The following is a 12688-nucleotide window of genomic DNA, read 5'->3' as shown; positions in this document are numbered from 1 at the left end:
CGGGGCGCAGGAGGCCCGGGCCGGGCGGCCGGCGCGAGAGCAGCGTGCAGCGGCGCCTGGAGAGCAACGAGCGGGAGCGGCAGCGCATGCACAAACTCAACAACGCCTTCCAGGCGCTGCGCGAGGTCATCCCGCACGTGCGCGCCGACAAGAAGCTCTCCAAGATCGAGACGCTGACGCTGGCCAAGAACTACATCAAGTCGCTGACGGCCGCCATCCTGACCATGTCGAGCGGCCGCCTGCCGGGCCTCGAGGGGCCCGGCCCCAAGCTCTACCAGCACTACCAGCAGGGCGCCAGCGAGTCCCCGCCCGAGGGCCACCTGCAGCGCTACTCCACGCAGATCCACAGCTTCCGAGAGGGCACCTAGGGCCACCGCGCGGACGGCTGTGGGCCGGCTCGCTGATCCCAGCCCGGCCTCTCCGGCCTGAGCCCCGGCCTGCTGGCGCCACGTGCCCAGAACACTCGGCCACCTCCCGGACGGAGTTGTACCTGTTCCCTGGGGACGAACAGTGGCAAGATCCTGCTTCTGAATGGAGTAGCCCCAGCAAGCAGCTGTGGAAAGGCCTCTTATAACCAAATTCTCTTCACCCTCCTCTTCCTCCAGGGCAGAGACCAGGTTCCAGGCAAAGGAGTGCTTGAGTATGTTTCCGGGCTGCTGAGGCCAAGGCCTGGGGTCTTCAGATCTGCGTTGTAGGACGAGACTGGCCTGGATTCGGCCTCCTCATTTGGGGTGAACTGAGGCACGGAGCCAGCCGTGTGTAGCAGAACTTCTGGCTGTGGCTGCCAGACGGAAACCTTGATCAGATGACCTCCAATTAGCTGTACAGAGAACTTGGCTCCTATCAAGGTTTGGGGCTCTGGGCTGGGCTCTGACTGGGGAGGGTTCCAGAGTGCTCCACCGGTGGCCCTGGTGCTGCAGGGCCGTTGGAGGTGGGGCCGGACCAGGGCTGGGTGTCCCCAGCTGCCCTTCTCGCTCCCCCAGGTTATCACTACTCATGGTCCTACTTGTCACCGACTCAGGGTCTCTGTGATTGGCAGAGGGTGGTCTGAGAGGGTGGCCTTATGAGAAGGTCCCCTGGTGGTGAAGTGGTTAAGCACTCGGCTGCTAATCAAAAGGTTAGTGGTCTGAACCCATGAGCCACCCCATGGGAAAAAGATGAGACAGTCCCCTTTGGTTAAGACTGACAGCCTTGGAAACCCTACGGTGAAGTTCTACTCTTGTCCTGTAGGGGCGCTGTGAGTAGAGTTGAATCAATTGCAGTGAGTCTGGTGTTTTGGTTGTATGATGGGATTTTAGGATAGTCCTAGATCCTGGTTACAGTGGGGGCTTTCTCTGGGTGGAGCCAGAGGTGGCAGGCATCTCCCTGCCCCCACCCTCAGGCAGGGACAACAGGCCACTTGGCGAGGCCCAGCAGCCCTCGGGGCCAAGCTTCCTCCTACTGGGGCGTGCCTGCCTGCCTGCCTGCCAGTTCCTCACACTTGGCGTCTCTGTTCTCTGACCCCCACTGGTATCGCCTCTCCTCATGCCTCTGCCCCTAGCCCTGCCTGGCCCCGGGGGCTGAATCCAGGTCCCCGAGGCTCTGCAGGCAGAGGCTGGGCTGGGCGTGAGCTCACGCTGGCCCCGACTTCCCTAGGCTCAGGACACAGTGCCCCCATGGGGCTTGGCGTTAGCTGTGGCCACAGTACAGGCAGCCATGGCGGCCGGTGGTTCTGCAGGAGAGCCGTCAGCGGCTTCGTTTCTGCCTCTCCCAGCCTGGCCTCGGGAGGGTTGGTGTCCTCCTCCATGTGAGCCCTGGTGGTGCACCACGTTCCTGCCAGTGCCGAGGCCTGGTGGGTCCCAGCCTCACTGCAGCGCTCAGGTGGGGACCACTTTGTACAGCCAGTAGTCAGGGTGCTCGGCGAGATGTACTGCAGCTGGCTAACTCCAAGTTTGGGACACAGTCCATGCTCCCCAGGGAAGTGAGCAGCCTGGCTGACGGCAAGCAATAGGCCTGTAAGCTGAGGCCCACACGGGCCTGGAGATGCCCGGCAGGGCAGTGGGCAGTGCCCAGGGGGCCTCTTGCTTTCTGCTCAAATTGGTAACTGTATCCCCTGCTTCCTGAGGGTGGCTGGGCCCTACCTGTGACCCGAGGGGACTCACACCCCCTTGGCCATGTCAGCAAAGATCCCCAAAGACCCCAGGCCTGCCTCAGGGAATTGAATGGGGGGGGGGTGAAAGGCAATCTGGGACCCACTGGTGAGGCCCTGGTCTCGGACCCCCGCCAAACCTAGCACAGACCCATCCTGCTGCACGCAGGCCCTGTGAGCATGGTTGGGGGCCAGCCTGGGTCTGCCGAGCTGTGAGTCACCCGTACACCTCTGACCGGTGCCCACCTGCACTCCCCTATCCTGGGTGCTGACCTGGGCACCACCACCAGCAATGTGGGCTCAGGGACCAGAGCTGTGATCCTGTTGTCAGGGAAACAAGTGGAACGGAATGGCCAGTGCCCAGCTGTGACTGCAGGAGGAAAGGTGGGGGTGGTGTTTCTTAAATGACCCGAATCTGTTTTCATTCTTCCTAATGGTCCCTTCAAAGTGTTCACGAACCCAATTGCTGAAGATAAAGCTTTCACAGTGATGGCCACGTTCACCCCATGCGTAGGTGCAGCCCGAGGGAGGGCAGGGCATTTTAATCACAACAGATCAATAAACATGCCACCTTGCTGCATCTGCTGTGTTTTACTGAACACCTACTGTACGTTTATCTGAGAAAGTGGGAAGCCCCATGGGGCTGGCAGGTAACCCTGGGCACTCGATGGGGTGGGGACGCAGGTGCCCCAGGAAGGGGCTTCACCGAGAGCCACCTGTCGCTGGCGTCGCTGCACGTCCTCTTAGGAAGATGAAGTCATAATGCCCACACGCAGGAACTTGACAGCAAAATGTAAACCGTCCATCCACCTTCCACGTGATTCGTGTGAGAGCTGTGTACCAGGCACCCCCTCGCCTCATCTCCCCAAAGTGTACAAATGCACCAGGTCCTTCGGTGTCTGCAGAGGTGACCCCACACCACCTCTTCTGAATCCAGTCCGGGCAACAAAGCACGGGACAGTGAAACAACTGAATGCAGCCAGCTCCCCCCTCACACAGGGAGGCTGGGTGCAGATGGAGCGTTCATTCCGACGGAGCAGGCAGAACTCGGCGTCCATGGCAGGAAGCAAACCTGAGACTCACCGAGTGGGGTGTCTGGGGGCAGCAGTGCAGCGGGGGAGGTGGGCTGCCAGCTGCCAAGTGGAGAATGCTCAGCTGTGCTGGCCGGGGGGCTGCAGGTAACCACATCCTGGGCCCCTGGGCCAGCGGACGTCCTGCCCTCCCCACGCGCTCACTGAGCCCCAGAGCAGGGTCCTTGACCACAGCACCCTGACCCGGCCCTTCACGACATGAAACCCTGCTGGTCCCTAAACACACCTGGGAGCAAGACTGCCGAGGGTTAAGGACCAACCGGTGATACTGACGACAGGCTGCCTGCCTCTCCCAGCCCCAGTGGTCTCCACCCCTGGAGTGGCGGCCCACATCCTCTGGAGAAAAGCACCCCCCCCCCAGCATGCATTTCCAATTGGCAATGCCTTCCCAAACTTCTGAAATGTCACCCACTCTGGAAGTCCCCATGAGGAAGGATCGCAGGTGCCACCGTGGCCCTGGGCTTCACAGACCTTCTCTTTGGGGGTTAGGAGGTATGGGGAGGTGGGTTACTGGCTCAGGGGCACTCACTCCCAGGGCCTGCGGGGTGGGCGTGGAAGCTCTGTGCTTGGGAAGTGTCCCCAGAGGATCTGGGTCCAGGTCCTGGAAAAATGAGGGTCAGAGGAGAAGGATGGGAAGGGCCAGGCCAGGGGCAGCCCCTAACCCAAGGTGTTCCTCCCAGACTGGGTCCAGTGGGGGCTTCCCCAAAGGTTCACATCCTAGGATGTTCTAGTGCCTGGCCTTGGTCTGGCAACACTACCAAACCCACATCTCAGCACAGGACATGGGGCTGGCAGGCTCAGGTGACCAACCTCTCTGTCCCCACCACACTAACCAGCTCCCAGTGGCCTCAGCACCGCACAGGGCCGCTTACTGCCTCCTGCAGGGGTGTGCCAGCCTCCTGGGACCCACTCCTGGGGGCCCTAGTGGCATTGGCCCGGATGGAGATGTGATCCCAGCCGCCCTAGAAGAAGAAACTATGTCACCGGGCTGTTTGAAAGCGACGCTATGGGGCCCTGAGCTGGGCATCTCCTGCCAGGCCCCAGCAGGGATCCCCACAACCTGGCACCTCATGTCGGGCCCCAAGGGTGATCCCCACAGCCTGGCACTTCATGCCGGGCCCCAGGGGCAACCCCCACAGCCTGGGACTCATGCCAGGCACCTGCGTGAAGCTGCGGGCCTTGCTCACCCCTATGCCGTAGTCCCAGCCCTGCCCGGTGGGCTCACGGGGCTGCACCCCTGTGCGGTGACACACTGTCCCCCGGCTCAGGCTGTGGCTCCCCTGGACTTTGCTGGCGATGACCCAGACCTGGAACACAGGCCCGCTGAGCCACAGCCTGGCAGCAGGGAGACGGCTTGGGTGGGCAGGGAGGGAAGAGGGACTGAGAGATGGTGTGGGCACCCGGGGTCACCGAGCGTGAGCCCCCCCCCCAGGGTGGCAGAAGGGGAGGCTGGGAGTAGCACGGGCCCATCAGGGACACAGACCTGGTCCAGGGGCCCCACGGACACTTTGCGTACATTGTTGGACACGTGCTCCCAGCTGGAGCCCTGGGGGTAGCTGGGGGTGATCCCCTGACGGTACCACAGGTTCCCTGGGGAGAGAGGCGGGGTCAGCGGAGGGCCCCTGGGCCACCATGCCAACAAGGCCGCAGTGCCAGGGAATACTGGAGCCGGCAGCAGTGATGATCCCGACCTCCAGGCCGCGCAGCCCTGTTGCGTCCAGAGCCCCCGCCACCTGGCTCAACATCCCCCAAACCGTATCATGTTCCCGCTGTGCTGGGCACAGCTGCCCCCCACCCTCTGCCCGGGGTGTGGGACCCGGGGACAGAGAAGGTTCAAACAAAGAGACCAGCTCTGGAATAAACCCCGGTTCGAGGCCGGCATCTACCTTTCCTGAGCTGTTCCCGGCCATAACGGCACTTGCAAAATGGTAACGGAATCGGGCAGGAGGCCCTGCCTGGGCTGCGGGGAGTGCGGTGGGCCAGGCAAGTGTCCCTGGCTCCTGGCCCTGGCATTCTAGACCAGGTCCCGAGCAATGAGGTCACTGCACCCAGTAGCAGGAGGGCACCTACTCCTCTGCCCAGGCCCAGGTGGGGCCCGACCACCTGGGAAGGGCTGACGTCCCTTCGGCACCCTCACTGCCCTGCATTAACCTGGGGAACGGCCCAGCGTGGAGGTGGAGGCCGACCTAGCAACAGGTCAGCCACAACTCTAAGCAGACCCTGACTGGGGCTGGAGGTCACCCAGGAGGGAACAGTGACACCTGGGCCCAGGCCTGGCCGTCACCCTGGCCTCCCCGTCCTTCAGAGAAGATGAGGCCCAGCCATCCACCAAGAGGAGGACACCCTGGCCCCTCCCTTGGAGGGCGACACCCCCCCAGGTGCTCAGGGACCCCAGGCCTCTCCTGAGACCCCAGGGACTGTCACTCACCGTTCTCATCCAAGGCGAACACAGACGTCTGCCCAACAGACACCTGCTTCAGCCTCTGTTTGGGTGGGGACGGGATGTGGTACCAGCAGTCACCTGCAACGGGAGGCCTGGCTGAGGCTGCACCTGGGGCCCACAGCTTGCAGGCCTCAGACACACGGTTGGGCAGGTGCACTGGCCTCTGACCTGCCCTGCTGCGCACGTGGCCAGGGCCCGCCAGAACTGCACTGGCCCCACGTCACCAACGCCCTGGCCTCTCCAGCGTCTGCAGCAAGGCTCCACGCATGCTGCTATGCAGGCGCCCAGCCCGACACAGGAGTGTGCGCCCACCGGGCAGGTGTGGGGACAGTTACACACAGCGCCCTGACCATCTGCCCCACTGAGGCTGCCTCGTGCCGGGCACGGAACTGAGCTGAATATGCAGTAAAGAGTGAGACTGCATGCCTGCCTCCCACCCCACAAGCTGACCTCTCGGGGGAGAAACACAATGGACAAGTGACCAGACGCATTCCTGCAGGCCATGCTGGGAGATAGGGTGGAGACTCGAGGGGGGCCTAGAGGTAGGGGGCAGGCATGCTCCACTGAGGGCACACAGACATCTGGGAGACAACGTGGGGGCAGGGGAGCCAGAGAGCAATGCCCAGGGAGGGAGGGGCCCGAGGGGTCTGTGGGGGAGGGGCTGCTCCATCACAGAGGGGACCGCCCGTGGCCACCCTAGCAGAGGGGAGGCGCAGCCCCTCGAGGAGTCCTGGGGTGGCACTCAGGAAACACTACCTGAAGTGAAGTCAGGAGACCATCACCCGTAGCCCCCCTCTGACGAAGGCCTGGGGCCTTCCCCTGGTCAGGCCCCTGCCCAGCCCGAGTGGGCAGCACCAGGTTGGGGTCATCGGGGTGGCACTCACCAGCTGGCTTGGAGGGGGACACAGAGCCTCGGTAGAAGGCAGAGCCATCGCGGGCCACGGCCCACACCTGGTGGCAGGCACCCACAGAGACGCAGGTGAAAGGCTGGTCAGTGCCCACGTGCAGCCAGGAGGAGCCCTGAGGGGAAGCGGGTTGAGGCTCTGGCCAGGTGACAGGATCCTGGGCAGTATCACTGGCTGGTGGGGGGCAGGGGAAGGTGTGGCATCTGCGGGGGAGGGAGGGCAGGGGCGAGGGTGGCCCTCGCACACAGATGGGCAGCCTGACTAGCCCTGACCGTGACCTGAGCTTGATCAAGTGACCTGGTTGTTTAACCCCCATCCTCAGCATTCTCATCTCTCAAGTGAGGGGGTAACAGACACTGGGTGCAGGGGGCGACACAAAGGGGGCTCGGTGGCGACACACGAGCCCATCCGGTGTGCGGGGGGCCGGCCTCTGTCACCCCCACTCTGGGAACGCCCATCTCAGACCCAAGCCTGGTGACCCACTGAGCCCGAGGCAGCCACTGTCCCAGGACCCTGACCCCAGAGCCAGGGGCCTGATTTCCGAAGAGTCCACAGCACCCCACGAGCCCGAGGGGCAGCGCTCACCGCGGGGTTGAGCTCAGACACGCCCAGGCGGCAGAGCACGTCCCCCTTGTCGCTGACGGCCCACAGGGCGATGCTGCCCTCGGTGCCCGGGCTCTCGGGGATGATGGACACGTCTGCCAGGGCGATAGGGGCCACCTCCAGCCAGGGCCCACTGGTCACCAATTTGCATTTTCTGGAAGCCGAAAGAGAGCATAGGCCAGCGACCTAAAGTGACTGTGAGGCTGGGGCAGCTCCTAAACCGGTCAGAGGACGCCGTGGGGACTTGGGGAGCAGGAAGCACAGCGGGGACCACTTCCCAGAGGACTGCAAAAGGAGCCCCAGGTGCCAGGCTCCCAGGGCTCAGGGAGGGGAGGGGCCGGGTGAGGGGTGGAGGAAGGGTATGGGGGGGCGGGGACAAGGGGGCCTGGGAGGGGCTGGCTCCTGGCCCGCAGAGCTCCGGGTGACATTTCTGTATTTGTCCTCAGACACCGGAGAGCAGAGGCAGGCAGCCGCAGGCATTTCCTGGCCTGACATTTACTTTGACTGCAGGCCCGCCTACCCCGCCCCGTTTCTTCCACCTGACTGGGGCCCCAGGGATTTGGCCCCAATTCCCTCTGGGCTGGGCCCCCCCTACCTGGCCCAGCACCGTCTCCTGACAAAGTCCTTCATGGTCTTGTAGCCACGGTAGGAGCTGCAGGGTGAAGGGGTGAGATCCAGACTGCACCTCAGGGGCTGCTTTTTCCACCGCCTGGTCCGGGGGGCACAGGACAGCCCCTGCCCTGAGCGTGAGCCAGGCTGCATGTTCAAAGGGGCCACCGCCCTCCCCTCGAGAGCCTCTTTCCGCCTCAGCTCTGGGCAGTCGGCACCAAGGCCCTGCCGTCTATGTCCGCAGGATGTGGGGCCTCCCTCGGGCGCTGGCCTGGAGCCCACCCCCCACCCCCCACCCCATCAGGTTCCATTTGGGAAATACCAGCCTTCTCTCCAGATGAGGGCCCAGCACTGAGGGAGTGAGGAGGGGACACCCCCAAAAGAGCCCTGCGCCCAGGCCCTGCCTTCGACCGCCAGCCTGAGGTCTGGTCGGAGCAGCCCTAGCCCCTGCCCTGGGGGCTCAGTCTCCCATTTCTGACGTGACTGTACCACGCAGGCGCCTCACAGCACGCTGACGCCTTTCGCCAGCCCCACTGCCTGGCTGGCCCGGCACTGCCCCCATGTGGCATGCTGCCCCCAGGATGGAGTGGCCTCTTTCACACCAGTACTCACTCGAGTGCTTTGAGGCCATCTCTCCCACCTCAGCCCCCTTGGCCCCAGACACAGGGTCCCTCCATCTGGCCTCCCGGGACCTGGGCTCACCCAGCAGGTCCTAACTTGGGCTGTCCCGAGAACAGGTGTGTGCAGTGGGAGCTCACCCCGACCCCCTCTTCAGCTGTTCCTAGTCCTGCTGGGGGCCAAGGTGGCACTCAGAGGCCCCTCTGGGCTGGCTGGGCAGAGACCAGCAGGGGAAACAGGCTGCCAGGGTCAGGCACCCAGGGTGCTCACACTCAGGGCCACAGCCCTGGGACCCGGTGCAGAAGGAAAAGGTGCTTACGCAGGAAAGTCACTGGCATACTGCCATCCCTCCTGGTCGGTGCCCCCAGGAACGCCAAAATCCACATACCAGTCAGAGACCTGCGGGGAGGCCGAGTCACTCTGGGGGACTCCTGCACCCCAAAGCCACGCCACCATCAGACCTGGGACCCTCACCCACACTCTGAAACTGAGGCATCATCAGACCTGGGGGACCCCCACCCACACCCTGAAATCAAGGAACCAGTCAGACCTGGGGGACCCCCCCTGTACCCTGAACTCAAGGTACCAGTTGCTGACCCGGAAGAGGTCTGTCAGTGTTACGGCGGGAGCTAGCACTCACCCAGGTCCACTGTGGCGAAGGTGGCTTTGTGCCGGCCTTGGTACGCTCCTGCAATCCTGAGGCATCGCTCCACATGTACCGGTCAGTGGGCAGACCCCTGGAAGGACAACAGGGTGATACAGGAGACTCAGAAGCAGGCCCTGGCTGGGCACCATGGTGACAGGCTGGGACCCCTTCTGGAGGGCCCTGAGGAAGAAGCCTGCGCCCTGCATGCCAGAACAGGTGTCCCAGGCCGAATACATTCAGGTGCCCTGAATTCAGAACATGTAGCTTCCTAGACTATGAGAATATAAGCAGCTGTTCTCTAATGCCAGCCTCTGCAGTTATCTGTGACAGCGGCTCTAGGAAATGAGCTCACTGGAATGGCTGGGATGGAAAAGACTGATCAAAGCATCGCGACTCTGCTGAATCACACCCACTCTGGAAATCCAGGGCCCGGCACAGAGAAGCTGACCACACTCACTTCCTGAAACGTAGCAATTCTGCTCCTAGGCACGTGCCCACTGAAACATACGCACTTGAGACAGCTTTCCAAAGAGCCTCAACCACTCAAATGTCCACCAACAGCAGGATGCAGAAACACATCATGATATTTTTATATATTATACAACAAAATAGAAAATAAAACAAAGGGATGATAGCTACACGCACACACGAGGCTGCATCTCACAAACATGATGCTGAGTGAGAGGAGTCAGGCACAAATAAATACAACTCCGTTCATGTGATGTTCAAAACCAAACTAGCACCAGGGCAAGTCACCATCACCTTCAAAAAGCAGCCCCCCCAAAAAAAATACCAAAATAAAACAAGAAAACTACAGTAGCTGTTCTTGAAGGGGAGGGAAAGTGATGAAGGAGAATGGGTGTGAACAGGGTGGCAGTCAGGTGATGGCTATTTCCTGACCTCAGTGGTGACTTAACTGGTGTCTGACTCATAAGTCACTGAGCTAAGTCTGCATTTGCGTGTTTACTTACATATGTGATAAACCAAACCCACTGGCGTTGCGTCAATTTCGACTCACAGCGCCCCTAGAGGACAGAGAACTGCCCCGTAGGCTTTCCAAGGCTCTCATCATTACAGATTACTGCCACATCTTTCTCCTGGTGGGTTTGAACCACCGACCTTTCAGTTCACAGCTGAGTGCTCAACTGTCGTGCTACCAGGGCTCCTTATGTATGTGACAATTCTCAACACGTGAGTTTTTAAAATATGCATCCCAAGAGTAAGAATTATGAGGACGCCTGGTGAGCGGTAAGATCCACTCTGTCAATGTCAGGGGCCCCCTGCCTGTTTCCGTCCACCGTGGCCCCAGCCAAGGGACCCCTCCATCAGGGGCCAGGCCACCCACCTGCTGGTGTAGCCGGTGACGGGGTTCCAGCGCTGGTTTTCATAGATGTAGACACACTTTACATCCGACTGCGTGTAGATGTTACTGGTGCTACTGGCCAGGCCTGGGGGGAGAGGCGGCTGCGGTGCCTGCCCCAGCCGGGACTGGGGGTTGGGCCAGCAGAGAACGGGGGGGGGGGCAGGGCCCAGAGCAGCAGAGAGGAAGTAACGCCCGGCTGTGCCCATCTCACCCGGCTAGGACTTAACGCCCCGCCCTCTTGCCTCCCTCGTCTCCCCCTCTCCTTGTATCACTCCTGCTACGGTCTCGAGGCGAGTGTCAAGGCCTTATTACAGAAGTCCTCGGACCACACGTGTGAGCCCCAACTTCCTCATGTGTAAAGTGGGAACCAAAGTAAGTCCTGCTTCTCAGACGCACATGGCTGTGGTCTTAGTGGACCACCGCTCTATCAGGATGTGCTGCTGTGGGGCTTGTGGGCTGGGGCACAGAGTTGTCCCATGTCAGGGCTTGTTTCTGGCTCCGGGTCCTACCAGGAGAACCTCACAGAACTGGGGATTCTCAGGAGGTCAGCACACCACTGCCCCCTTGAGCATGACCCGCCTAGTGAGAGGCCAGCATTGGGGCCTGGGAATCAGGAGACTGGGGTCCTGAGGCAACTCCAACGCACCCAGAGGCCCCATCTGAAATGCAGTTTGAAGACACTGCAGCTGGCCTCTCTAGAAAGCTCATAGGCCTCAGCTGTGGGGTGCCAGGAAGGGCTCACACTCTCCAGCCTCAATCTCACGGGTGGCCCAAGGACTGCCTGCCCCCTCACGTTCTCTGCTGGCGGTGGTGAAGGTCACCTGCCAGCCCACGGCCAGCCAGTGTCACATGGGGGCAGTGGGGCAGGCTCGGGCAGGGAAGCAGGATCAGAGGAGGTATGCCAGGGGTATGCCCAGGAGCGCTGGGCAGAGAGGATGCCAGCCTCACCTTGGAAGCAGCCTCCGCCATAGCCTCCAGTGTACACCCAGGCCGTGTGGTCATAGCCGAGGCCCCACACCACGCCACGGCTGCTGGCCTCCACCACCTGCAGGTGACCACCCATCTGCCGCCAGAACCTGGGAGCAGGGGTGGGGAGTACATGGGGTGCGTCAGCCCCAGTCCTGCTTCCAGCCTCTTGCTCCCCGGGTCGGCTCATGCTGCTGTCGCCCCCATGGGCGTACTGTTGTGCACCTCTGGCCCCTAAACTTGAGCAGACAATCTGGCGGGGCCAGCCTGATCCATGCGGCTGCCCATCCTGTATTTTGTCCTAATCAAAGACCTCCTGTTTCTTAGCACCAGACTGCAGGAGCAGCATTGTCTCCGCACTGAGGCAGGACAGCGTGCTCTCCAAATGGGGGACCCCAGAAGCCGCAGGGTTGCTGAGGCCCGTGAGGGCAGCACACCTGACCCCAGAAGCCATGCAGATGGGAGGACATGGCCAGCAGCCCAGGTTTCGAGAGCCTGCTGGGGCCAGTGGGGGAGGCCTGAAGGTCACCGAGGAGCATGGCCCTCCCACCACTGTCAGATGACATGGCCCAGGCAGACTAATGCTATTTCACCTAACAGGTGGCAGGGGCACCTTCTTAGGGTACCCGCTGTGGGCCAAAGCCCTGGCCCCCTCACCAGAGGTAGCCTGACCACTTCCGCGTGCACATAAGGAACTCGGTGACAGACAACAGACAGATGCAGAACAGAGCCCAGCACCTCCTGGACTCTGCGACCCTCCTGTGACGGAATCCTCCTGTCGTCCCCCCCAGGTGCTGGAAGGCCCAGGACTCTGTATTTTCCCCTCACATGGTGGTAGAGGCCATTGCCATGAGGCCTCCAGCCCTGCACCCTACCTGGCCCGGGTCCCCCTCCAGCCTGCCCCTCACCCCATGTTCCCACCGAGTCAATGGGGCCACTTTGCAGGATGCTCCGTGACGGCTCCCTCTCCAGCCCTCCTCCCCAACAATTCGGAAAAGGAGAGCAAGGATGACCACACAACTCAAAGAATGTGGTTCACGTCGCTGATGTCATGCGGAGAGACGGCCCAGTGAGTGCACGTTGTGCTGGGAACGGTCTCCACCACCACAAAAATCAAACAAGTTGTTAAAAGACAGAAAACAGAATGTTCTGTTCTTATGAGCCACCCAGTTTGTGGGGCTTAGTTATGGTTCTAGAACACTGGTAGTATCCTACCAGTGGCCTACCCAGAAGATGTCCCTAGGACACCAATACACCGTCCTACCCAGAAGATGTCCCTAGGACACCAATACACCGTCCTACCCAGAAGATGTCCC

The 12688-nt window shown here is 61.6% G+C and overlaps 1 protein-coding gene across 1 annotated transcript in view; it reads right to left on the bottom strand.

Moving 5' to 3' along the window:
• Window positions 1-1522: 1522 nt before the first annotated feature.
• The window catches only part of TECPR1 (tectonin beta-propeller repeat containing 1), a 30166-nt gene continuing 19000 nt past the window's right edge, over window positions 1523-12688 (bottom strand). The window contains exons 14-26 of the mRNA XM_007942651.1: window positions 11355-11482; window positions 10389-10491; window positions 9038-9134; window positions 8717-8796; window positions 7766-7822; window positions 7153-7324; window positions 6547-6682; window positions 5648-5740; window positions 4703-4809; window positions 4407-4526; window positions 4092-4181; window positions 3749-3820; window positions 1523-1999 (exon numbers count right to left, since the gene is read on the bottom strand). Coding sequence (XP_007940842.1) covers window positions 1523-1999; window positions 3749-3820; window positions 4092-4181; window positions 4407-4526; window positions 4703-4809; window positions 5648-5740; window positions 6547-6682; window positions 7153-7324; window positions 7766-7822; window positions 8717-8796; window positions 9038-9134; window positions 10389-10491; window positions 11355-11482 — 1732 coding nt within the window. The remainder of the gene's footprint in view (window positions 2000-3748; window positions 3821-4091; window positions 4182-4406; window positions 4527-4702; window positions 4810-5647; window positions 5741-6546; window positions 6683-7152; window positions 7325-7765; window positions 7823-8716; window positions 8797-9037; window positions 9135-10388; window positions 10492-11354; window positions 11483-12688) is intronic.

This window comes from Orycteropus afer, unplaced genomic scaffold, assembly GCF_000298275.1.
Source record: "Orycteropus afer afer isolate SDZICR_OR568_19922 unplaced genomic scaffold, OryAfe1.0 scaffold00006, whole genome shotgun sequence".
Lineage (NCBI taxonomy): Eukaryota > Metazoa > Chordata > Mammalia > Tubulidentata > Orycteropodidae > Orycteropus > Orycteropus afer.
The sequence above is the reverse complement of the archived record's forward strand: the minus strand, read 5'-3'. Positions and strand labels throughout refer to the sequence as shown.